This window comes from Gobius niger, assembly GCF_951799975.1.
Source record: "Gobius niger genome assembly, chromosome: 16".
Lineage (NCBI taxonomy): Eukaryota > Metazoa > Chordata > Actinopteri > Gobiiformes > Gobiidae > Gobius > Gobius niger.
The window spans coordinates 29,810,835-29,837,222 of record NC_136867.1 but is presented as its reverse complement, the minus strand read 5'-3'; the positions used below and the strand labels follow the sequence as shown (position 1 = coordinate 29,837,222).

Below are 26,388 nucleotides of genomic sequence, written 5' to 3'. Positions count from 1 at the left end.
AGACTCTGTCCCTGTAGTAAAGTCTCTGTGGTGTCTCTCCTTCAGGGCAGATGGAGACTCTCTCCCTGTAGTAAAGTCTCTGTGGTGTCTCTCCTTCAGGGCAGACGGAGACTCTGTCCCTGTAGTAAAGTCTCTGTGGTGTCTCTCCTTCAGGGCAGACGGAGACTCTGTCCCTGTAATAAAGCTTCTGGAAAAAAGCTGTGAAAATAGCGACAAAACTGAGACGAAAACAATGATGGAAATGTGACAAAAAATCGATGAAACAGTGGCAAAAATGTGACAAGAAATTGACAAAAAATTTACAAACATTTGATTTTAAAAAAGGACAACAATTTGATACAAAAATAACAAAATTGGATTAAAAAAATGACAAAAATTTGATTAAAAAAAAAGAAAATGATAAAAAAAAGACAAAAATTTGATTAAAAAATGACAAAATTTGATTAAAAAAATGACAAAAATTTGATTAAAAAATGACAAAAATTTGATAAAAAAAACAACAAAATTTGATAAGACGGAGACTCTGTCCCTGTAGTAAAGTCTTTGTGGTGTCTCTCCTTCAGGGCAGACGGAGACTCTGTCCCTGTAGTAAAGCTTCTGGAAAAAAGCTGTGAAAATAGCGACAAAACTGAGACAAAAACAATGATGGAAATGTGACAAAAAATTGATGAAAAAGTGGCAAAAATGTCACAAGAAAATTTACAAAAATTTGATTAAAAAATGACAAGAATTTGATTTAAAAAAAGGACAAAAATTTGATAAAAAAAAAAAACAAAATTGGATAAAAAAAAATTACAAAAATGTGACAAAAAAATTATACAAATTTGATTAAAAAAAGTACAAAAATTGATAAAAAAAATAACAAAATTTGATAAAAAACAAAAACAAAATTTGATTAAAAAATGACAAAAATTGATTAAAAATGACAAAAAATTGATACAAAAAATAACAAAAAATTGATGAAAAAATAATAAAAATTTGATTAAAACATGACAAAAATTTGATAAAACAATAACAAAATTTGATTAAAAATGAAAAAAAAATGATTAAAAAATGACAAATTTGATTAAAAAATGACAAAAATTTGATTAAAAAATGACAAAAATTTGATAAGATGGAGAACTGTAGTAAAGTCTCTGTGGTGTCTCTCCTTCAGGGCGTGGCAGACGGAGACTCTGTCCCTGTAGTAAAGTCTCTGTGGTGTCTCTCCTTCAGGGCAGACGGAGACTCTGTCCCTGTAGTAAAGTCTCTGTGGTGTCTCTCCTTCAGGGCATACGGAGACTCTGTCCCTGTAGTAAAGTCTCTGTGGTGTCTCTCCTTCAGGGCAGACGGAGACTCTGTCCCTGTAGTAAAGTCTCTGGAAAAAAGCTGTGAAAATAGCGACAAAACTGAGACGAAAACAATGTTGGAAATGTGACAAAAAATTGATGAAAAAGTGGCAAAAATGTCACAAGAAATTGACAAAAAATTTACAAAAAATGGATTCAAAAATGACAAAAATTTGATTTAAAAAAATGACAAAAATTTGATAAAAAATGAAAACAATTTGATAAAAAAATGACAAAAATGTGATGAAAAAAAAGACAAAAATTTGATCAAAAAATGACAAAAATTTGATTAAAAAATGACAAAAATTTGATTAAAAAAAATGACAAAAATGTGATGAAAAAAATGACAAAAATTTGATAAAAAATAAAAAAAAATGATAAAAAAAAGGACAAAAAATTGGTTAAAAAATGACAAAAATGTGACAAAAAAATAATAAAAAATTGTTTAAAAAAATGACAAAAAATTGATTTAAAAATAACAAAATTTGATTAAAAAATGAAAAAAAAATGAAAAAAATTTGATTAAAAAATGACAAAAATTTGATAAGACGGAGACTCTGTCCCTGTAATAAAGTCTCTGTGGTGTCTCTCCTTCAGGGCGTGGCAGACGGAGACTCTGTCCCTGTAGTAAAGTCTCTGTGGTGTCTCTCCTTCAGGGCGTGGCAGACGGAGACTCTGTCCCTGCAGTAAAGTCTCTGTGGTGTCTCTCCTTCAGGGCAGATGGAGACTCTGTCCCTGTAGTAAAGTCTCTGTGGTGTCTCTCCTTCAGGGCAGACGGAGACTCTGTCCCTGTAGTAAAGTCTCTGTGGTGTCTCTCCTTCAGGGCAGACGGAGACTCTGTCCCTGTAATAAAGCTTCTGGAAAAAAGCTGTGAAAATAGCGACAAAACTGAGACGAAAACAATGATGGAAATGTGACAAAAAATCGATGAAACAGTGGCAAAAATGTGACAAGAAATTGACAAAAAATTTACAAACATTTGATTTTAAAAAAGGACAACAATTTGATACAAAAATAACAAAATTGGATTAAAAAAATGACAAAAATTTGATTAAAAAAAAAGAAAATGATAAAAAAAAGACAAAAATTTGATTAAAAAATGACAAAATTTGATTAAAAAAATGACAAAAATTTGATTAAAAAATGACAAAAATTTGATAAAAAAAACAACAAAATTTGATAAGACGGAGACTCTGTCCCTGTAGTAAAGTCTCTGTGGTGTCTCTCCTTCAGGGCAGATGGAGACTCTGTCCCTGTAGTAAAGTCTCTGTGGTGTCTCTCCTTCAGGGCAGACGGAGACTCTGTCCCTGTAGTAAAGTCTCTGTGGTGTCTCTCCTTCAGGGCAGACGGAGACTCTGTCCCTGTAATAAAGCTTCTGGAAAAAAGCTGTGAAAATAGCGACAAAACTGAGACGAAAACAATGATGGAAATGTGACAAAAAATCGATGAAACAGTGGCAAAAATGTGACAAGAAATTGACAAAAAATTTACAAACATTTGATTTTAAAAAAGGACAACAATTTGATACAAAAATAACAAAATTGGATTAAAAAAATGACAAAAATTTGATTAAAAAAAAAGAAAATGATAAAAAAAAGACAAAAATTTGATTAAAAAATGACAAAATTTGATAAGACGGAGACTCTGTCCCTGTAGTAAAGTCTCTGTGGTGTCTCTCCTTCAGGGCAGACGGAGACTCTGTCCCTGTAGTAAAGTCTCTGTGGTGTCTCTCCTTCAGGGCAGGCGGAGACTCTGTCCCTGTAGTAAAGTCTCTGTGGTGTCTCTCCTTCAGGGCAGACGGAGACTCTGTCCCTGTAGTAAAGTCTCTGTGGTGTCTCTCCTTCAGGGCAGATGGAGACTCTGTCCCTGTAGTAAAGTCTCTGTGGTGTCTCTCCTTCAGGGCAGACGGAGACTCTGTCCCTGTAGTAAAGTCTCTGTGGTGTCTCTCCTTCAGGGCAGACGGAGACTCTGTCCCTGTAGTAAAGTCTCTGTGGTGTCTCTCCTTCAGGGCAGGCGGAGACTCTGTCCCTGTAGTAAAGTCTCTGTGGTGTCTCTCCTTCAGGGCAGACGGAGACTCTGTCCCTGTAGTAAAGTCTCTGTGGTGTCTCTCCTTCAGGGCAGACGGAGACTCTGTCCCTGTAGTAAAGTCTCTGTGGTGTCTCTCCTTCAGGGCAGACGGAGACTCTGTCCCTGTATTAAAGCTTCTGGAAAAAAGCTGTGAAAATAGCGACAAAACTGAGACGAAAACAATGATGGAAATGTGACAAGAAATTGATGAAAAAGTGGCAAAAATGTCACAAAAAATTTACAAAAAATGGATTCAAAAATGACAAAAATTTGATTTAAAAAAATGAAAACAATTTGATAAAAAAATGACAAAAATGTGATTTAAAAATAACAAAATTTGATTAAAAAATGACAAAAATTTGATCAAAAAATGACAAAAATTTGATTAAAAAATGACAAAAATTTGATAAAAAAAAATGACAAAAATGTGATGAAAAAAATGACAAAAATTGGATTAAAAAATGACAAAAATTTGATAAAAAATAAAAAAAAATGATAAAAAAAGGACAAAAAATTGGTTAAAAAAATGACAAAAATGTGACAAAAAAATAATAAAAAATGGTTTAAAAAAATGACAAAAAAATTGATTTAAAAATAACAAAATTTGATTAAAAAAATGACAAAAATGTGATGAAAAAAATGACAAAAATTGGATTAAAAAATGACAAAAATTTGATAAAAAAATAAAAAAAATGATAAAAAAAAAGGACAAAAAATTGGTTAAAAAATGACAAAAATGTGACAAAAAAATAATAAAAAATTGTTTAAAAAAATGACAAAAAATTGATTTAAAAATAACAAAATTTGATTAAAAAATGAAAAAAAAAATGAAAACAAAAATGAAAAAAATTTGATTAAAAAATGACAAAAATTTGATAAGACGCTGTCCCTGCAGTAAAGTCTCTGTGGTGTCTCTCCTTCAGGGCAGACGGAGACTCTGTCCCTGTAGTAAAGTCTCTGTGGTGTCTCTCCTTCAGGGCAGACGGAGACTCTGTCCCTGTAGTAAAGTCTCTGTGGTGTCTCTCCTTCAGGGCAGACGGAGACTCTGTCCCTGTAGTAAAGTCTCTGTGGTGTCTCTCCTTCATGGCAGACGGAGACTCTGTCCCTGTAGTAAAGTCTCTGTGGTGTCTCTCCTTCAGGGCGTGGCAGACGGAGACTCTGTCCCTGTAGTAAAGTCTCTGTGGTGTCTCTCCTTCAGGGCAGACGGAGACTCTGTCCCTGTAGTAAAGTCTCTGTGGTGTCTCTCCTTCAGGGCAGACGGAGACTCTGTCCCTGTAGTAAAGTCTCTGTGGTGTCTCTCCTTCAGGGCAGACGGAGACTCTGTCCCTGTAGTAAAGTCTCTGTGGTGTCTCTCCTTCAGGGCGTGGCAGACGGAGACTCTGTCCCTGTAGTAAAGTCTCTGTGGTGTCTCTCCTTCAGGGCAGATGGAGACTCTGTCCCTGTAGTAAAGTCTCTGTGGTGTCTCTCCTTCAGGGCGTGGCAGACGGAGACTCTGTCCCTGCTCAGGGCGGAGTCAGCTGTAAGCTCCGCCTCTGACCTGGATCTCCTGATGAGGAAACACTCTGAGCGCCGCGTGCAGATCGAGCGCCAGGGCGGGAAGTGCGGCGCGGTGGCGGAGGAGGGGGCGCGGCTGCTGCGGGGGCGTGGCCTCATGAGCGCAGAGGTACAGCAGAGGACGTGATCTCTATGGTGGGTGGAGACGGATGTTCTCACGTGTGTTGTACATGTTTTAGGTGGAGGAGCGTGTGGAGGAGCTGCAGCGGCGGCAGCAGCAGCTGGAGACGCTGTGGGAGGAGCTGCGAGTGTTTTATGAAGAAGAGCGAGAGCTGTGGGTCCTGAGGAGAGACCTGGAGCAGGCGGAGCGCTGGCTCAGCTCCCACGAACACGGCCTGACCTCACACGAGTACGGGGTAAGAACTGTCTCCTCCAGGGGGTAAGAACTGTCTCCTCCAGGGGGTAAGAACTGTCTCCTCCAGGGGGTAAGAACTGTCTCCTCCAGGGGGTAAGAACTGTCTCCTCCAGGACGTACGGGGTAAGAACTGTCTCCTCCAGGGGTCAAGAACTGTCTCCTCCAGGGGGTAAGAACTGTCTCCTCCAGGGGGTAAGAACTGTCTCCTCCAGGACCTACGGGGTAAGAACTGTCTCCTCCAGGACCTACGGGGTGAGAACTGTCTCCTCCAGGGGGTAAGAACTGTGACCTCCAGGGGGAGCGCTGGCTCAGCTCCCACGAACACGGCCTGACCTCACACGAGTACGGGGTAAGAACTGTCTCCTCCAGGGGGTAAGAACTGTCTCCTCCAGGGGGTAAGAACTGTCTCCTCCAGGGGGTAAGAACTGTCTCCTCCAGGACCTACGGGGTAAGAACTGTCTCCTCCAGGGGGTAAGAACTGTCTCCTCCAGGACCTACAGGGTAAGAACTGTCTCCTCCAGGACCTACGGGGTAAGAACTGTCTCCTCCAGGACCTACGGGGTAAGAACTGTCTCCTCCAGGACCTACGGGGTAAGAACTGTCTCCTCCAGGACCTACGGGGTAAGAACTGTCTCCTCCAGGGGGTAAGAACTGTCTCCTCCAGGACCTACAGGGTAAGAACTGTCTCCTCCAGGACCTACAGGGTAAGAACTGTCTCCTCCAGGACCTACAGGGTAAGAACTGTCTCCTCCAGGACCTAAGGGGTAAGAACTGTCTCCTCCAGGGGGTAAGAACTGTCTCCTCCAGGACCTACAGGGTAAGAACTGTCTCCTCCAGGGGGTAAGAACTGTCTCCTCCAGGACCTACGGGGTAAGAACTGTCTCCTCCAGGACCTACGAGGTGAGAACTGTCTCCTCCAGGACCTACAGGGTAAGAACTGTCTCCTCCAGGACCTACGAGGTGAGAACTGTCTCCTCCAGGGGGTAAGAACTGTCTCCTCCAGGACCTACAGGGTAAGAACTGTGACCTCCAGGACCTACAGGGTAAGAACTGTCTCCTCCAGGGGGTAAGAACTGTCCCCTCCAGGACCTACAGGGTAAGAACTGTCTCCTCCAGGACCTACGGGGTAAGAACTGTCTCCTCCAGGGGGTAAGAACTGTCTCCTCCAGGACAAAACTGAGACGAAAACAATGATGGAAATGTGACAAAAAATTGATGAAAAAATGATAAAAAAAATGATTAAAAAAATGACAAAAATGTGACAAAAATGTGACAAAAAAATGACAAAAAACGACAAAAAAATGATTAAAAAAATGACAAAAAATTGATAAAAAATGTGACAAAAATGTGACAAAAAAATGAAAAAAATTGATACAAAAATGACAAAAAACGACAAAAAAACGACAAAAAAAGGACAAAAATGTGACAAAAAATGACAAAAAATTGATAAAAAATGTGACCAAAAAACGACAAAAAAATGACAAAAAATGGACAAAAAATTGATCAAAAATGTGACGAAAAAATGACAAAAATGTAGTAAAGGGTAAGAACTGTCTCCTCCAGGGGGTAAGAACTGTCTCCTCCAGGGGGTAAGAACTGTCTCCTCCAGGACCTACGGGGTAAGAACTGTCTCCTCCAGGACCTACAGGGTAAGAACTGTCTCCTCCAGGACCTACGGGGTAAGAACTGTCTCCTCCAGGGGGTAAGAACTGTCTCCTCCAGGACCTACGGGGTAAGAACTGTCTCCTCCAGGACCTACGGGGTAAGAACTGTCTCCTCCAGGACCTACGGGGTAAGAACTGTCTCCTCCAGGACCTACGGGGTAAGAACTGTCTCCTCCAGGGCCTACAGGGTAAGAACTGTCTCCTCCAGGACCTACAGGGTAAGAACTGTCTCCTCCAGGACCTACAGGGTGAGAACTGTCTCCTCCAGGACCTACAGGGTGAGAACTGTCTCCTCCAGGACAAAACTGAGACGAAAACAATGATGGAAATGTGACAAAAAATTGATGAAAAAAAATGTCAAAAATTTGATAAAAAATGACAAAAATGTGATTTAAAAAAATGACAAAAAATTGATCAAAAATAAGAAAAAATTGACAAAAAAATGACAAAAATGTGACAAAAAATTGACAAAAATGTGACAAAAAAATTAAACAAACTGATACAAAATTGACAAAAATGTGACAAAAATGTAACAAAAAAACGACAAAAAAATGACAAAAATGTGACAAAAAAATGACAAAAATGTGACGAAAAAATGACAAAAATGTGACGAAAAAATGACAAAAATGTGACGAAAAAATGACAAAAATGTGACAAAAAAATTGATAAAAAATGTGACTAAAAAATGACAACAATGTAACAAAAAAATGACAAAAAAACGACAAAAAAATGACAAAAATGTGACAAAAAAATGACAAAAATGTGACGAAAAAATGACAAAAATGTGACGAAAAAATGACAAAAATGTGACGAAAAAATGACAAAAATGTGACAAAAAAATTGATAAAAAATGTGACTAAAAAATGACAAAAATGTAGTAAAGGGTAAGAACTGTCTCCTCCAGGGGGTAAGAACAAAAAATTGATGAAAAAATGATAAAAAAAATGATTAAAAAAATGACAAAAATGTGACAAAAATGTGACAAAAAAATGACAAAAAACGACAAAAAAATGATTAAAAAAATGACAAAAAATTGATAAAAAATGTGACAAAAATGTGACAAAAAAATGAAAAAAATTGATACAAAAATGACAAAAAACGACAAAAAAACGACAAAAAAAGGACAAAAATGTGACAAAAAATGACAAAAAATTGATAAAAAATGTGACCAAAAAACGACAAAAAAATGACAAAAAATGGACAAAAAATTGATCAAAAATGTGACGAAAAAATGACAAAAATGTAGTAAAGGGTAAGAACTGTCTCCTCCAGGGGGTAAGAACTGTCTCCTCCAGGGGGTAAGAACTGTCTCCTCCAGGACCTACGGGGTAAGAACTGTCTCCTCCAGGACCTACAGGGTAAGAACTGTCTCCTCCAGGACCTACGGGGTAAGAACTGTCTCCTCCAGGGGGTAAGAACTGTCTCCTCCAGGACCTACGGGGTAAGAACTGTCTCCTCCAGGACCTACGGGGTAAGAACTGTCTCCTCCAGGACCTACGGGGTAAGAACTGTCTCCTCCAGGACCTACGGGGTAAGAACTGTCTCCTCCAGGGCCTACAGGGTAAGAACTGTCTCCTCCAGGACCTACAGGGTAAGAACTGTCTCCTCCAGGACCTACAGGGTGAGAACTGTCTCCTCCAGGACCTACAGGGTGAGAACTGTCTCCTCCAGGACAAAACTGAGACGAAAACAATGATGGAAATGTGACAAAAAATTGATGAAAAAAAATGTCAAAAATTTGATAAAAAATGACAAAAATGTGATTTAAAAAAATGACAAAAAATTGATCAAAAATAAGAAAAAATTGACAAAAAAATGACAAAAATGTGACAAAAAATTGACAAAAATGTGACAAAAAAATTAAACAAACTGATACAAAATTGACAAAAATGTGACAAAAATGTAACAAAAAAACGACAAAAAAATGACAAAAATGTGACAAAAAAATGACAAAAATGTGACGAAAAAATGACAAAAATGTGACGAAAAAATGACAAAAATGTGACGAAAAAATGACAAAAATGTGACAAAAAAATTGATAAAAAATGTGACTAAAAAATGACAACAATGTAACAAAAAAATGACAAAAAAACGACAAAAAAATGACAAAAATGTGACAAAAAAATGACAAAAATGTGACGAAAAAATGACAAAAATGTGACGAAAAAATGACAAAAATGTGACGAAAAAATGACAAAAATGTGACAAAAAAATTGATAAAAAATGTGACTAAAAAATGACAAAAATGTAGTAAAGGGTAAGAACTGTCTCCTCCAGGGGGTAAGAACTGTCTCCTCCAGGGGGTAAGAACTGTCTCCTACAGGACCTACAGGGGTAAGAACTGTCTCCTCCAGGACCTACAGGGTGAGAACTGTCTCCTCCAGGATCTAGAGGGTAAGAACTGTCTCCTCCAGGACCTAGAGGGTAAGAACTGTCTCCTCCAGGACCTACAGGGTGAGAACTGTCTCCTCCAGGACCTACAGGGTGAGAACTGTCTCCTCCAGGACCTACGGGGTAAGAACTGTCTCCTCCAGGACCTACGGGGTAAGAACTGTCTCCTCCAGGACAAAACTGAGATGAAAACAATGATGGAAATGTGACAAAAAATTGATGAAAAAATAAGAAAATTTGATTAAAGAAAATGACAAAAATGTGACAAAAAATGATAAAAAAAAAAACAAAAAAATGGATTAAAAAATGACAAAAATTTGATTAAAAAATGACAAAAAAATGATTAAAAAATGACAAAAATTAGATAAAAAAATGACAAAAATTAGATTAAAAAATGACAAAAATTTGATTAAAAAATGACAAAAAATGGATTAAAAAAAACAACTAAAAATTGATAAAAAAACAAAACAAAAAATTGATTAAAAAATGACAAAAATTTGCCTAAAAAAATAACAAATTGATAAAAAAATGATGAAAAATTGATGAAAAAATTACAAAAAATTGATAAAAAAACGGGGTAAGAACCGTCTCCTCCAGGACCTACGGGGTAAGAACTGTCTCCTCCAGGGGGTAAGAACTGTCTCCTCCAGGACCTACGGGGTAAGAACTGTCTCCTCCAGGGGGTAAGAACTGTCTCCTCCAGGACCTACAGGGTAAGAACTGTCTCCTCCAGGGGGTAAGAACTGTCTCCTCCAGGACCTACGGGGTAAGAACTGTCTCCTCCAGGACCTACGAGGTGAGAACTGTCTCCTCCAGGACCTACAGGGTAAGAACTGTCTCCTCCAGGACCTACGAGGTGAGAACTGTCTCCTCCAGGGGGTAAGAACTGTCTCCTCCAGGACCTACAGGGTAAGAACTGTGACCTCCAGGACCTACAGGGTAAGAACTGTCTCCTCCAGGGGGTAAGAACTGTCCCCTCCAGGACCTACAGGGTAAGAACTGTCTCCTCCAGGACCTACGGGGTAAGAACTGTCTCCTCCAGGGGGTAAGAACTGTCTCCTCCAGGACAAAACTGAGACGAAAACAATGATGGAAATGTGACAAAAAATTGATGAAAAAATGATAAAAAAAATGATTAAAAAAATGACAAAAATGTGACAAAAATGTGACAAAAAAATGACAAAAAACGACAAAAAAATGATTAAAAAAATGACAAAAAATTGATAAAAAATGTGACAAAAATGTGACAAAAAAATGAAAAAAATTGATACAAAAATGACAAAAAACGACAAAAAAACGACAAAAAAAGGACAAAAATGTGACAAAAAATGACAAAAAATTGATAAAAAATGTGACCAAAAAACGACAAAAAAATGACAAAAAATGGACAAAAAATTGATCAAAAATGTGACGAAAAAATGACAAAAATGTAGTAAAGGGTAAGAACTGTCTCCTCCAGGGGGTAAGAACTGTCTCCTCCAGGGGGTAAGAACTGTCTCCTCCAGGACCTACGGGGTAAGAACTGTCTCCTCCAGGACCTACAGGGTAAGAACTGTCTCCTCCAGGACCTACGGGGTAAGAACTGTCTCCTCCAGGGGGTAAGAACTGTCTCCTCCAGGACCTACGGGGTAAGAACTGTCTCCTCCAGGACCTACGGGGTAAGAACTGTCTCCTCCAGGACCTACGGGGTAAGAACTGTCTCCTCCAGGACCTACGGGGTAAGAACTGTCTCCTCCAGGACCTACGGGGTAAGAACTGTCTCCTCCAGGGCCTACAGGGTAAGAACTGTCTCCTCCAGGACCTACAGGGTAAGAACTGTCTCCTCCAGGACCTACAGGGTGAGAACTGTCTCCTCCAGGACCTACAGGGTGAGAACTGTCTCCTCCAGGACAAAACTGAGACGAAAACAATGATGGAAATGTGACAAAAAATTGATGAAAAAAAATGTCAAAAATTTGATAAAAAATGACAAAAATGTGATTTAAAAAAATGACAAAAAATTGATCAAAAATAAGAAAAAATTGACAAAAAAATGACAAAAATGTGACAAAAAATTGACAAAAATGTGACAAAAAATTGATAAAAAATGTGACAAAAAAATTAAACAAACTGATACAAAATTGACAAAAATGTGACAAAAATGTAACAAAAAAACGACAAAAAAATGACAAAAATGTGACAAAAAAATGACAAAAATGTGACGAAAAAATGACAAAAATGTGACGAAAAAATGACAAAAATGTGACGAAAAAATGACAAAAATGTGACGAAAAAATGACAAAAATGTGACGAAAAAATGACAAAAATGTGACAAAAAAATTGATAAAAAATGTGACTAAAAAATGACAACAATGTAACAAAAAAATGACAAAAAAACGACAAAAAAATGACAAAAATGTGACAAAAAAATGACAAAAATGTGACGAAAAAATGACAAAAATGTGACGAAAAAATGACAAAAATGTGACGAAAAAATGACAAAAATGTGACAAAAAAATTGATAAAAAATGTGACTAAAAAATGACAAAAATGTAGTAAAGGGTAAGAACTGTCTCCTCCAGGGGGTAAGAACTGTCTCCTCCAGGGGGTAAGAACTGTCTCCTACAGGACCTACAGGGGTAAGAACTGTCTCCTCCAGGACCTACAGGGTGAGAACTGTCTCCTCCAGGATCTAGAGGGTAAGAACTGTCTCCTCCAGGACCTAGAGGGTAAGAACTGTCTCCTCCAGGACCTACAGGGTGAGAACTGTCTCCTCCAGGACCTACGGGGTAAGAACTGTCTCCTCCAGGACCTACGGGGTAAGAACTGTCTCCTCCAGGACAAAACTGAGATGAAAACAATGATGGAAATGTGACAAAAAATTGATGAAAAAATAAGAAAATTTGATTAAAGAAAATGACAAAAATGTGACAAAAAATGATAAAAAAAAAAACAAAAAAATGGATTAAAAAATGACAAAAATTTGATTAAAAAATGACAAAAAAATGATTAAAAAATGACAAAAATTTGATAAAAAAATGACAAAAATTAGATTAAAAAATGACAAAAATTTGATTAAAAAATGACAAAAAATGGATTAAAAAAAACAACTAAAAATTGATAAAAAAACAAAACAAAAAATTGATTAAAAAATGACAAAAATTTGCCTAAAAAAATAACAAATTGATAAAAAAATGATGAAAAATTGATGAAAAAATTACAAAAAATTGATAAAAAAACGGGGTAAGAACCGTCTCCTCCAGGACCTACGGGGTAAGAACTGTCTCCTCCAGGACCTACGGGGTAAGAACTGTCTCCTCCAGGACCTACGGGGTAAGAACTGTCTCCTCCAGGACCTACGGGGTAAGAACTGTCTCCTCCAGGGGGTAAGAACTGTCTCCTCCAGGACCTACGGGGTAAGAACTGTCTCCTCCAGGACCTACGGGGTAAGAACTGTCTCCTCCAGGGGGTAAGAACTGTCTCCTCCAGGACCTACGGGGTAAGAACTGTCTCCTCCAGGGGGTAAGAACTGTCTCCTCCAGGGGGTAAGAACTGTCTCCTCCAGGGGGTAAGAACTGTCTCCTACAGGACCTACAGGGGTAAGAACTGTCTCCTCCAGGACCTACAGGGTGAGAACTGTCTCCTCCAGGATCTAGAGGGTAAGAACTGTCTCCTCCAGGACCTAGAGGGTAAGAACTGTTTCCTCCAGGACCTACGGGGTGAGAACTGTCTCCTCCAGGGGGTAAGAACTGTCTCCTCCAGGACCTACGGGGTAAGAACTGTCTCCTCCAGGACCTACGGGGTAAGAACTGTCTCCTCCAGGACCTACAGGGTAAGAACTGTCTCCTCCAGGACCTACAGGGTGAGAACTGTCTCCTCCAGGACCTACGGGGTAAGAACTGTCTCCTCCAGGACCTACGGGGTAAGAACTGTCTCCTCCAGGACAAAACTGAGATGAAAACAATGATGGAAATGTGACAAAAAATTGATGAAAAAATAAGAAAATTTGATTAAAGAAAATGACAAAAATGTGACAAAAAATGATAAAAAAAATAACAAAAAAATGGATTAAAAAATGACAAAAATTTGATTAAAAAATGACAAAAAAATGATTAAAAAATGACAAAAATTAGATAAAAAAATGACAAAAATTAGATTAAAAAATGACAAAAATTTGATTAAAAAATGACAAAAAATGGATTAAAAAAAACAACTAAAAATTGATAAAAAAACAAAACAAAAAATTGATTAAAAAATGACAAAAATTTGCCTAAAAAAATAACAAATTGATAAAAAAATGATGAAAAATTGATGAAAAAATTACAAAAATTTGATAAAAAAACGGGGTAAGAACCGTCTCCTCCAGGACCTACGGGGTAAGAACTGTCTCCTCCAGGGGGTAAGAACTGTCTCCTCCAGGACCTACGGGGTAAGAACTGTCTCCTCCAGGACCTACGGGGTAAGAACTGTCTCCTCCAGGGGGTAAGAACTGTCTCCTCCAGGGGGTAAGAACTGTCTCCTCCAGGGGGTAAGAACTGTCTCCTCCAGGGGGTAAGAACTGTCTCCTCCAGGGGGTAAGAACTGTCTCCTCCAGGACCTACAGGGTAAGAACTGTCTCCTCCAGGACCTACGGGGTAAGAACTGTCCCCTCCAGGACCTACGTGGTAAGAACTGTCTCCTCCAGGACCTACAGGGTAAGAACTGTCTCCTCCAGGACCTACAGGGTAAGAACTGTCTCCTCCAGGACCTACGGGGTAAGAACTGTCTCCTCCAGGACCTACGGGGTAAGAACTGTCTCCTCCAGGACCTACGGGGTAAGAACTGTCTCCTCCAGGACCTACAGGGTAAGAACTGTCTCCTCCAGGACCTACAGGGTAAGAACTGTCTCCTCCAGGACCTACAGGGTAAGAACTGTCTCCTCCAGGACAAAACTAAGACAAAAACAATGATGGAAATGTGACAAAAAATTGATGAAAAAATTACAAAAATTAGATAAAAAAATTGATTAAAAAATAACAAAATGTTATTAAAAAATGACACAAATTTGATTAAAAAATGACAAAAATTTGATAAAAAAATGACAAAAATTTGATTAAAAAATGACAAAAATTTGATTAAAAGAAATGACAAAAATTTTATAAAAAAACAACAAAAATTTAATTAAAAAAATGAAAAAAAAATTGATAAAAAAAATGAAAAAAAAATGATAAAAACGGGGTAAGAACTGTCTCCTCCAGGACCTACGGGGTAAGAACTGTCTCCTCCAGGACCTACGGGGTAAGAACTGTCTCCTCCAGGACCTACGGGGTAAGAACTGTCTCCTCCAGGACCTACGGGGTAAGAACTGTCTCCTCCAGGACCTACGGGGTAAGAACTGTCTCCTCCAGGACCTACGAGGTAAGAACTGTCTCCTCCAGGGGGTAAGAACTGTCTCCTCCAGGGGTTAAGAACTGTCTCCTCCAGGACCTACAGGGTAAGAACTGTCTCCTCCAGGACCTACAGGGTAAGAACTGTCTCCTCCAGGACCTACAGGGTAAGAACTGTCTCCTCCAGGACCTACAGGGTAAGAACTGTCTCCTCCAGGACCTACGAGGTAAGAACTGTCTCCTCCAGGGGGTAAGAACTGTCTCCTCCAGGGGTTAAGAACTGTCTCCTCCAGGACCTACGGGGTAAGAACTGTCCCCTTCAGGACCTGCGGGGTAAGAACTGTCGTGTCTCTGCAGGACTCCGTGTCTGACGTGGTGGAGCTGCTGAAGAGGCAGGAGGATCTGGAGACCATGATCCAGGCTCAGAGCGAGAGGTTCACGACGCTGCACAAGAGGAAAACTCAGGTCTGACACACGTGTTCACCTGTTTTCTGCTTCTTCCTGTTTCATTTTTGATTTAAGTCTTATTTTAAAGGGATATTTCAGGATTTTTGACATAGGGCCTCATAATCCTGAGTGTTTCTGGAGATATGTTTTTTACAATCCCTTAACTCCCGCCTGAAGCTTCTGGAAAAAAGCTGTGAAAATAGCAACAAAACTGAGACGAAAACAATGATGGAAATGTGACAAAAAAGTGATGAAAAATTGATGAAAAAGTGGCAAAAATGTCACAAGAAATTGACAAGAAAAAATGACAAAAGTTAAAAAAAAATTACAAAAAAAATTACAAAAAAATGATTAAAAATTGACGAAAAATTACAAAAAATTGATTAAAAATTGACGGAAAAAATGGCAAAAAAATGACAAAAAATTGACAAAAAAATGACAAAAATGTGACAAAAATGTGATAAAAATTGGACCAAAAAATTTGATAAAAAAATGATAAAAAAAATAATAAAAAAGAGTTGAATACCCAACAAAAAAATGATGGAAAAAAAATCTGATGACGTGAGGAAAAAGATCCTCTCGGTTCAGGCGGGAGTTAAGAGGTTCAGCTCATGCAGTTCTTATATTTGAAGAGTTTAGGCTACGCTAGTGCATGTCTATGGTATCAGCTAGCCTGCATTGATAACAGTCTGATCCGCTCCACAGAGCACCTAAAGCTCAGCTCACACTACACGACTTTTATGCCCGATTTCGCTCTAATTCTAAACTCTGTCGTGCCGAGTCTAATCGAGTCGCGTCTAGTCGAAGGCAGTCACACGGAGTCGGGTCGTGTAGTGTGGGGGGGTCACGACTGGACTGACGTTGGAATCGTGTAGTGTGGGCGGTAGAAAGACGCGACTAGACTCCAGTCGTAGGAAATCAAACATGTTTGGTTTTTAAGCCCGATTTTGGACGCACGGGAGAAACGTGGGTGATTTTACCGACACAAATGTGAATGACAGAGAGATATAAAGACAGAAAAACACCGCCGCGCCTCCTTTTTTCACTTCTCTGTTAAACCAGCGGCACAAACAACTCATTTCATGGCCACAGCCCCACACACGAAACAGCACAACTTTATATCACCAAAAGTTCACGACAGCCACCTTTTACAGCTACATTTCAACCACGAACAGTTTAGCGGCTCTACTGAGTTTGGAGACGAACTGTTCAGCTTCACCTCACCGCTAACGGCGGCTAACGGCGGCTAGCCTCCCCGCTAACGGCGGCTAGCTTCCCCGCTAACGGCGGCTAGCCTCCCCGCTAACGGCGGCTAGCCTCCCCGCTTTCTCCTCCGTCTCCTCCGCTGTCTCTTCCGTCTCTGGGCTGAGGTCCGTCTCCTTTTCTTATTAAATCCACTGAAACACGTCCCGCTTCTTCCTGTCGCCAACTTTTATCTCCATTTGACAGAACTATAGCCAAGTTGGATGCCCCAGTGTAAATCCGCACTTCTCCAGTGTGGCCATCAAACAGTGGAATATGTTGCCAACAGAGCTGACCACATGTGTAAATTTTAACACTTTTTCACACCAGGCTAAAAAATGGCTTATTTTAAAACAAACTTGTTCCCATAATGTCCTGTAATTGGTGTGTGTGCAAGAGCGTGCAATCTAATGCTTTGAATGAATGAAGTGTGTGTTGATTTTAATGCTGTTTTGGGGGAAATGTATTATTTCTGTATTAGTATTTTTATGACTTTGTTGACATCAGTCTGCCCAGGGACGACAGGTGGACATTAGCACAAGTGCTATAACCTGGAACAGCATCTCTCCCTTTGAGGTTAATGTATATTGTACACTGTCCCTGCTCAAATAAAGAAAGAAAGAAAAGAAAGTTGAAGCTTCATAGTAGCAGTAAGCTAGCACTGCGGTGTTGTGACATTGTTGACACCGTTGACCAATCGGGACACACACGTTATCCCACGCTCACAAACACAGGCCTGTCTTTGTGGATTTGGGGTCAGTTTTGGAGCCGTAGAGACGACAGACGTGTTATAAAACATCAGCTGTTTGTCAGAATCGTGAGTCGCTCTTACGATTCTCAGTCGTTAAGTGTGAACCCCCAGACGTTCTAATCGCACTGAATCCAGTCGTGTAGTGTGGACCCCCCATTCTATATAAAATCATTTACAACTAGAAAAGTCGTGTAGTGTGTGCTGACCTTGAGGCAAATCACTTAAACATTTCTAACTTCTTCCAGAGAGAGAAGCGACTGCAGCTCGTGGGGAGTGAGGAGAACCCGGACAGAAAAGCCCCAGTGAGGGTCTCGTCTCTGAAGAGGAAACCCTCAGACCCCAAACCGAGACCTGGCGCCTCCTTCAGGAGCGTCAGGAGCACTGCACCGTCTGACCCTGACCCTCCAGAACCTTCTGCTCCCACATCTCCACCTGCTTCATCCTCACCGGAGCCTCAGCGCAGGTTTGGATCCGCCTTAAGCCGTCTCTCCGATCGCACCAAAGAGAAGGACGAGGCGGATGAGTCTCCCACGGAAACGTTCAGAAGCTACAGATCAGGCGCCGTCGATGAGTCGAAGAGAGAGGCCGTCGAGCCGCCTTCGCCCAGACGTTCTTCAGACTCTCCGGGCTCCAAGCACAGACGGAGCTGGAGTGTGGAGAAGTTAGAGGAGAAAGAAGAGATCGTCACCGCGAAACCTTCTCCCAGAACCGAACCCGCCTTTGGAAGGAGAGATCGCAGCAGCAAAGAGGAGGCAGATGAAATCCCCTCAGCGAAGCCTCTGTTCACACGCTACAGATCACACGGCCTCGATAACGGCGCCGAGTCTCCTTCACCCAGAAGAAGCTGGAGCGTGGACGTGTCAGAGCGCAGCGCGAAAGAGGAGGAAGATGAAATCCCCAAGGCAAAACCACGATTCAGAAGCTACAGATCAGACGCCAACGATTCCTCAGGGAGAGAGTCCGCTGGATCTTCAGAATCTCCAGGCTTCAAGCACAGAAGGAGCCGGAGTGTGGAGAAGTCAGAGGAGAAAGACGAGATCGTCACCGCGAAACCAGAATCCGTCTTCAGAAAGAGAGATGGCAGCACGAGTGAGGAGAAGGCTGAGAACCCCACGGCCTCGCCAGAACCTCCCCGAAAGTTTGGATCCGCCTTAAGACGTCTCTCCGATCGCACCAAAGAGAAGGACGAGGCGGACGGATCTCCCGCGGCGACGTTCAGAAGCTACAGATCAGACGCCATCGATGACTCGAAGAGAGAGTCCGTGGAGCCGCCTTCGCCCAGACGTTCAGGGTCTTCAGAATCTGCAGGGTCAAAGCACAGAAGAAACTGGAGAGTGGATTTGTCAGGCGACAGCATCGAAGAGGAGAAGGACGAGATCATCTCCCCAACCAAACCATCACCAGAGTCCGTCTATAGAAGGAGAGATCTTCGCCCCAAAGAGGAGGAGAAAGATCGAATCCCCACAGCGAAGCCTCGACTCAGAGGTTACAGATCTGACGCCATCGATCACTCAGATCCTCCCTCTTCTCCCGGACGCCCATCGTCTCCAAACAGCTCCTCCTCCTCAGAAACCAGAGCCAAACCTGCCCTCGCTCCTAAACCGCGGCTCGCTCCTCCAGAGCCCGAGGAGGCGCCGCCGCTGGTCCGGAAACTGTCTCCTCCGACCGCGGCTCCTCCTCCTCCTCCTCCTCCGCAGAGTCCTCCAGAAGAACCAGAGTCTGAGGAGGCGCCGTCGCTGGTCCGGAAACTGTCTCCTCCGACCGCGGCTCCTCCTCCTCCTCCTCCACAGAGTCCTCCAGAAGAACCAGAGTCTGCTCCGATCAAAGACGAGGAGCCCGAGCCAATCACAGAGCAGGAGACGAGACCAGGAAGTCCCCCGCCCGGAGAGTCACAGGTACATTTGTTTTGGGATATTACTTCGCTCAGAGGGATTTTGGATCTTGTTTAGTTTTTGAATAAACGAGTTAGTGAGGGAATCTGTGAAAATGAAACTTTTGCTTTGTTTTTTTGGGTTCAAAGTTCAATAAATCAGGCAGGAATCAGATCTGTGAAAAAGCTTCTGTGAAAAAGCCGAGGTCACTGCAGGTCATGTGACTTTTTGGTCGCGCGATTTCTGGCGTTTCCCAAATGGCTGCGTTTATTTTCTGTTTGTGTAGAAAGTAGTTCTGTGTAGTCGAACCATGTTAGACCAATGTTCCCTTAAATCAGGCGTCTCAGACACGCGGCCCGGGGGCAAAATGCCGCCCGTGAGGTATTTTTTTGCGGCCCGCGAGATAATTACTTATTTATATTTTATGCGGCCCGCCGGTAAATTACATTAAACACGTTAGAACTACATTTCCCATGATGCACCGCTCGGTAGCACCAACGCTGCTGCGGACGCGAGAACGTCCACATCAGACGGGGAAGGAGACGCGGCGCTTCTGCAGACGACTCAACTTTATTCAACAGAGAAACTAAAGCTGCGCCTGAGAGGGAGGAGCTTCTGGACCAGGAGGAGACTCAGAACATGAGGAGAAACTTCAGTTCAGCTAAACATGAGCTGGAAACGTTACAGCAGCAGAAAGACAAAAAGCACCTTTACATATTTAAACACATTGTATTAGTGTTTAAAACAACAGTAAAGTGAGGAGCCTTTTCTCTCAGAGCCACATTATCAGGTCCATGAATTTAATCTTTATTAAGGAAACATGTGCGACACACGATCCATTGATACATTAAAAATAGAGAATATGGAAATGTATTAAAATACTGCAAATAATTACAGCAACATTGACAGTAAAAAATATAAACCCATCAGTTCTAACAGTCGGTCACAAACAGGCCTGAGGTCAGAGGTCAGAGACTCCACATTATTTCCATGAGGTGAATCTGAGCTGATCTCAGACACTCCAGAGTCTGGACAAGTGTCCGAGTCGACACATTCACTGATGTATTTATTATCTGACAGGGTGAAAATGAACACAGTAAAAACAAGTTTGAAGCTGATGTTTTTTGGCTCAGACAGAAACTGGCCTTGACTCCTGAAACATCACTGATGCTGAACCAAAATGGGATTCATTACAAAAAAACTGATTGTCTAAGTCTGTCATTTCAAATTTAGAAGCTCAGCAAATGTTTGGCTGATTGGAAACCTCTAGCATCTTAAACATGTGCAGATCGGTATAATGTACAATCTATTTTAAGTTATGAAGAAGAAGAAGAAGAAGAAGATCTTTATTTATATAGCGCCTTTCACAGACATGGTCACAAAGCGCTTTACATGAGACAATTGGGTTAGGGTTAGTTTATAGCAAAACAATAAAAAGTTTCGTCTGTTGCCCCCGACCAACACTGGGTTCGCATTTTTGGCCCCCGGTCCCAATGAGTTTGAGACCCTGCCCTAAATGAGCCGTGTTTCCTCCTCAGAGCTGTGAGCAGAAGGTCCGGATGGAGGGGCCTCTGGAGATCAAGCTGAAGCAAGGAGGGAGTAAGGTCAGTGCAGGAGCTCACACATGTTCATGCTTCCATTCATTCCTGTTTCACAGTGAAGTTCTGTTTTGGTTGTTCACCTTCAAACTGCTGAGATCTAAAGTTACAGCAGAAAAGGGTTTGGCCTGACTCTGCCGGTTTGGGTAAAGCGTGTGTGACTCTGATGGTTTGGGTAAAGCGTGTGTGACTCTAGGGCTGTGCAATTAATTGAAATTCGATTACGATTTCGATTACAACAGTAAACAATTACAAAATTAGCATAATCGCAAAAAATCGATTATATTATTTTTTTCAATTTTTTTTTTCAATATTTTTTTTTTTTTTTCAATATATATATATTTTTGTCATTTTTTTTTACATTTTTTTTCCTAATTTGGGGATTTTTGTCCCTTTTTTGATGGATTTTTGTCTTTTTTTTTCTGGATTTTTGTCTTTTTTTTTCTGGATTTTTGTCTTTTTTTTCGGGATTTTTGTCACTTTTTTGATGGATTTTTGTCACTTTTTCGCTGGATTTTTGTCATTTTTTTAATGGATTTTTGTCACTTTTTTGATGGATTTTTGTCATTTTTTTGATGGATTTTTGTCATTTTTTTGATGGATTTTTGTCACTTTTTCGCTGGATTTTTGTCATTTTTGTGATGGATTTTTGTCACTTTTTCGCTGGATTTTTGTCATTTTTTGCTGGATTTTTGTCATTTTTTGCTGGATTTTTGTCACTTTTTCGCTGGATTTTTGTCATTTTTGTGATGGATTTTTGTCATTTTTTGCTGGATTTTTGTCACTTTTTCGCTGGATTTTTGTCACTTTTTTGATGGATTTTTGTCACTTTTTCGCTGGATTTTTGTCATTTTTTTGATGGATTTTTGTCACTTTTTTGAGGGATTTTTGTCATTTTTTTGATGGATTTTTGTCACTTTTTCGCTGGATTTTTGTCATTTTTTGCTGGATTTTTGTCACTTTTTTGATGGATTTTTGTCATTTTTTTTGCTGGATTTTTGTCTTTTTTTTGCTGGATTTTTGTCACTTTTTCGCTGGATTTTTGTCTTTTTTTGCTGGATTTTTGTCACTTTTTTGATGGATTTTTGTCATTTTTTTGATGGATTTTTGTCTTTTTTTTGCTGGATTTTTGTCTTTTTTTTGCTGGATTTTTGTCTTTTTTTTGCTGGATTTTTGTCACTTTTTTGATGGATTTTTGTCACTTTTTCGCTGGATTTTTGTCATTTTTTTGATGGATTTTTGTCACTTTTTTGAGGGATTTTTGTCATTTTTTTGATGGATTTTTGTCACTTTTTCGCTGGATTTTTGTCATTTTTTGCTGGATTTTTGTCACTTTTTTGATGGATTTTTGTCATTTTTTTTGCTGGATTTTTGTCTTTTTTTTGCTGGATTTTTGTCACTTTTTCGCTGGATTTTTGTCTTTTTTTGCTGGATTTTTGTCACTTTTTTGATGGATTTTTGTCATTTTTTTGATGGATTTTTGTCTTTTTTTTGCTGGATTTTTGTCTTTTTTTTGCTGGATTTTTGTCTTTTTTTTGCTGGATTTTTGTCACTTTTTTGATGGATTTTTGTCATTTTTGTGATGGATTTTTGTCACTTTTTCGCTGGATTTTTGTCATTTTTTTTGCTGGATTTTTGTCTTTTTTTTGCTGGATTTTTGTCACTTTTTTGATGGATTTTTGTATTTTTTTGCTGGATTTTTTTAAAGGCAACAAATAATCGTTTGAATAATTGTGATTTCAATTATGACAAAAATAATCGTGATTATTATTTTTTCAATAATCGAGCAGCCCTATGTGACTCTGCCGGTTTGGGTAAAGCGTGTGTGACTCTGCCGGTTTGGGTAAAGCGTGTGTGACTCTGCCGGTTTGGGTAAAGCGTGTGTGACTCTGCCGGTTTGGGTAAAGCGTGTGTGACTCTGCCGGTTTGGGTAAAGCGTGTGAGACTCTGCCGGTTTGGGTAAAGCGTGTGGATGTGTTGCAGCTGGACCACTGGGAGCCGGTGTTCGCCGTCCTCACCTCTGACGCTCTGAGTCTGTTCCACGACAGAGCGGCGGCCGCTCAGGTGACGCCGCCGTCTTTCATTATTATCACGTAGTTCATAAACCCGGTGATTCTGATGGGCCTGTGCTTCCACAGAGGACCAGCAGGTGGCCCCCCATCGGCCTGGCGGGGGCCGTCTGCAGAGAGAACGTGCACTACCGGCGCAAGGACCACACCTTCAAACTCATGTAGGTCACTCACATCACTGACTCAAACATGCGGATAATACATATATAATTACACCATGGTCTGGGTGATACTGGACTCTGATTGGCTGGTGCATTATTTTGGTGTAACCGCACACGTAGTCCGGTAGTTAAATCACTGGGATGTCACTCCGCTGTGGCGTCGCCATAGCAACGCCTGACACAGCTGGATCAGATAAAGGCGTAATTAGTGACTGACAGGAACGTATGAGATGGATTTAGTGTTTGCTAAATGTTTGTAGAGGAGAGTGAGCAGCTAGGTTAGCTACTGTTAATAACATATGAGCTTTACATTTCTATTGGAAACGGTTAAGGCTATTCATCATTTTCAGGCGTACATAAAATGATCCTGCATTTAACCTCTTAACTCCCGCCTGAACCGAGAGGATCTTTTTCCTCACGTTATCACATTTTCTTCCATCATTATTTTGTTGGGTTTTCAACTCATTTTTGTAACTTTTTTGTCATTTTTTCTCACATTTTTGGATTTTTTTATTTTTTATTTTTTTGTCAAATTTTTGTAATTTTTTTGTCACGTTTTATCACATTTTTGTCAATTTTTTAATCAAATTTTTGTTGTTTTCTTGTGACATTTTTGTGACGTTTTTGCCTCTTTTTCATCCATTTTTCTCACTTTGTCACATCTTCATCATTGTTTTCGTCTCAGTTTTGTTGCTATTTTCACACCTTTTTTCCAGAAGCTTTTGGATTGGGGTAAAGCCAAACTGGAGAAAATGTGCTCGGTTCAGGTGGGAGTTAAGGGGTTAAACATATTTGTCTGGATTAGTAAAGTCAAACATAAAAGTTTGAGTTGGGGGGGCCCAGGTGTGAGCGACTCCACCGCAGCTGTTTCCATAAACAGTTGAGCTGGTTGAGCTAGCTAGCTTTAGCTTCAGGTTAAACCTTGTAAAAGGTAAATAACTCCTGCCCACGAGTGCCGCATATCGGTGTTTCCTTCCAGGGAAAAGTGTTTCCGGGTTAGTCCTGTTGTGTTGTGATTCTGTGCTGATGTTGTGTCGTTGAGCCTGACTGAGATCCTCGTAATAGCTGCGGAGAATGACTCGTAATAGCTGCGCAAATGACATTTTTTTTATTTAATTTTTTGTATTTTTTAGTCTTTTTTTTTGTGTATTTTTGTGTATTTTTTTTGTTGTTGTTTTGTCGTTTTTTGTCGTTTTTTTGTCGTTTTTTGTCGTTTTTTGTTATTTTTTGTCGTTTTTTTTGTATTTTTTTGTCTTTTTTTGTCATTTTTTTTTGTCATTTTTTTTTTTTTGTGTCTTTTTTTGTCATTTTTTTGTGTTTTTTTGTTATTTTTTGTGGTTTTTTCTTATTTTTTGTCGTTTTTTTGTATTTTTTTTGTCATTTTTTGTCGTTTTTTTGTCGTTTTTTGTTATTTTTTGTCGTTTTTTGTCGTTTTTTTGTATTTTTTTTGTCATTTTTTGTCGTTTTTTTTTGTCGTTTTTTGTTATTTTTTGTCATTTTCGTCTTTTTTTGGTCATTTTTTTGTCATTTTTTTGGCATTTTTTCACGTAAAAAGTGTTTCCGGGTTAGTCCTGTTGTGTTGTGATTCTGTGCTGATGTTGTGTCGTTGAGCCTGACTGAGATCCTCGTAATAACTGCGGAGAATGACTCGCTCTGAGACGAGCCTTCAGTGACCGGCTAATAACCCACACAAAATAGTCCCGTAGTCTGGCAGATTTAGTGACTTTAGTCAATGAAACAAACATTTATTATAAATGTTAGGTTTGTGGGACCCTGGTATAAGCGGATTAAACAACGAGGAGCCGCGTTAGACGTTATAATGCAGGAGAAACAACACTGTGTCGGGCGTTAGAACCGGCTAATGCACTAAGGCTCCCAGGTGTTTAATCCTTACTTAATACGGATTCTTTGATTTGTCGTCTGCTGCTCAGTCTGGACGACGGGACCCAGTACCTGCTCGCGGCCCAAAGTAAAGAGCTGCAGCTGCGCTGGATCAGGAAGCTCCAGAACCAGCCTTCATCCTCCTCCTCCTCTGACTCCGAGGATTCTGGGTGAGACCGTGATATCGATCTAAAAGGGGAGAATGTATGTGTGTGGATCAGAGTCCTGCACCAGAGAAGTGGCAAATCCATGAAGACAGAACTGGACCTCGTTCCTTTTTAACTCGCTGCTGTTTCAGGAGAGCATCGTCGGTCAACGTCAGTCTGGAGAAACTCACGGAGACCGAGGACACGTCTCCACGGAAACAGGACGAGACGAAAGACGAGGCGCCGGAGGAGAGAGAAGAGGAGGCGCCGGAGGAGAGAGAAGAGGAGGCGCCGGAGGAGAGAGAAGAGGAGGCGCTGGAGGAGAGAGAAGAGGAGGCGCCGGAGAGGAGGAGAGGCGAGAGTCCAGACCCCCCGACCGGTCCTCCTCCCAAACCTCCTCACACCTACTACAACCGTCACCGCTACAGCTCAGGTCTGAGACTTTCCTTCTCTTCCTTCAGGGCCTCGTGAACATCACCAGCAGCACCTGTGGGCGGGGCCGCTGCAGGGGCTGATGGGAGGTTTTCGAACAGTGTATCGGTCAGGCATACACTGCGTTCCAAATTGTTATGACATTTTTCTAAGATTATCTACATTGTCAACTCAAATGAGAGTCAGCATAATTTTAAAGTCTTTAACTGGCCATAAAGGGACTGACCAGCTCCTCTCCCCATGATTCTGGCCCTGAACATGACTCCGCCCCCTCCTCACTGACGTCACAGCCTTGTTGGGACATGGTGGCCGTTCACCTCCATCCACTCCTCCATCCATCTGACCATCCAGGCTCACACGGCCTCATCAGTGTGTTCATCAGCTTCAATGAACAGTTCAGGGGAGGCCGGAGAGAAGGTTTATGCACAACTGCAGCCTCTGGAGGGGCCGACACCTTCATGTTCGGGGGCACCAGCAGCTTTGTAGCAGCTGTTCTCTTAATCTGATGTGTTTGTCTGGCTGAAACCGTTCCTCATTGTGCCTTTATCTGCACAAACCCGTGTGTGTCTGAATCATCCACAAATCTCTTATCAGTTCGATGATTACGCTTCATCTTTCATGAAATATCGAAGGTTTTCATACCGAGACCAAGGCATTCAACTATTTCACGCTTTTCATCAGCAGAAAGATTCTTTTTCTTTCCCATATTGCTTGAAAATGATGATCTGTTTAATAAAGTGGAACATCCTTTTTCAGTAGTTTTTCCCTTAACTGGGCTTAACCTGAAAACTACTCATCCCAGGTCTCTGAGATTAATGTCAGTGATTCAAAGAGCCCCAAGACACGACACCATCCATGAGTTTCATTATTATTGTTTTTTTTTTTACCCTTTTTGACACAAAAATACAATTTGCATAATAATTTGGAACGCAGTGTAGAGGTCGACTGATATGGGGTTTCCTGAGGCTGATGTTTTGGCTGATTCATAATCCTGCGTGAGAAGCTTCTAAACTGAAACGTGTCAGTGTTGAACTGTGACAGCAGGGGGCGCTTTGTTAGAGGCAGGTTCTTCAGAGGGAGCTCGTT

At 40.7% G+C, this 26,388-nt stretch overlaps 1 protein-coding gene across 1 annotated transcript in view; it reads left to right on the top strand.

Moving 5' to 3' along the window:
• Window positions 1-26,388, top strand: part of sptbn5 (spectrin, beta, non-erythrocytic 5) — a gene marked incomplete at both ends in the record, with an annotated part of 151,887 nt that overhangs the window by 113,763 nt on the left and 11,736 nt on the right. Inside the window, 9 exons of the mRNA XM_079574317.1 lie at window positions 4,869-5,058; window positions 5,129-5,305; window positions 15,062-15,169; window positions 17,390-19,039; window positions 20,554-20,619; window positions 22,597-22,677; window positions 22,752-22,843; window positions 24,775-24,894; window positions 25,023-25,303. Coding sequence (XP_079430443.1) covers window positions 4,869-5,058; window positions 5,129-5,305; window positions 15,062-15,169; window positions 17,390-19,039; window positions 20,554-20,619; window positions 22,597-22,677; window positions 22,752-22,843; window positions 24,775-24,894; window positions 25,023-25,303 — 2,765 coding nt within the window. The remainder of the gene's footprint in view (window positions 1-4,868; window positions 5,059-5,128; window positions 5,306-15,061; window positions 15,170-17,389; window positions 19,040-20,553; window positions 20,620-22,596; window positions 22,678-22,751; window positions 22,844-24,774; window positions 24,895-25,022; window positions 25,304-26,388) is intronic.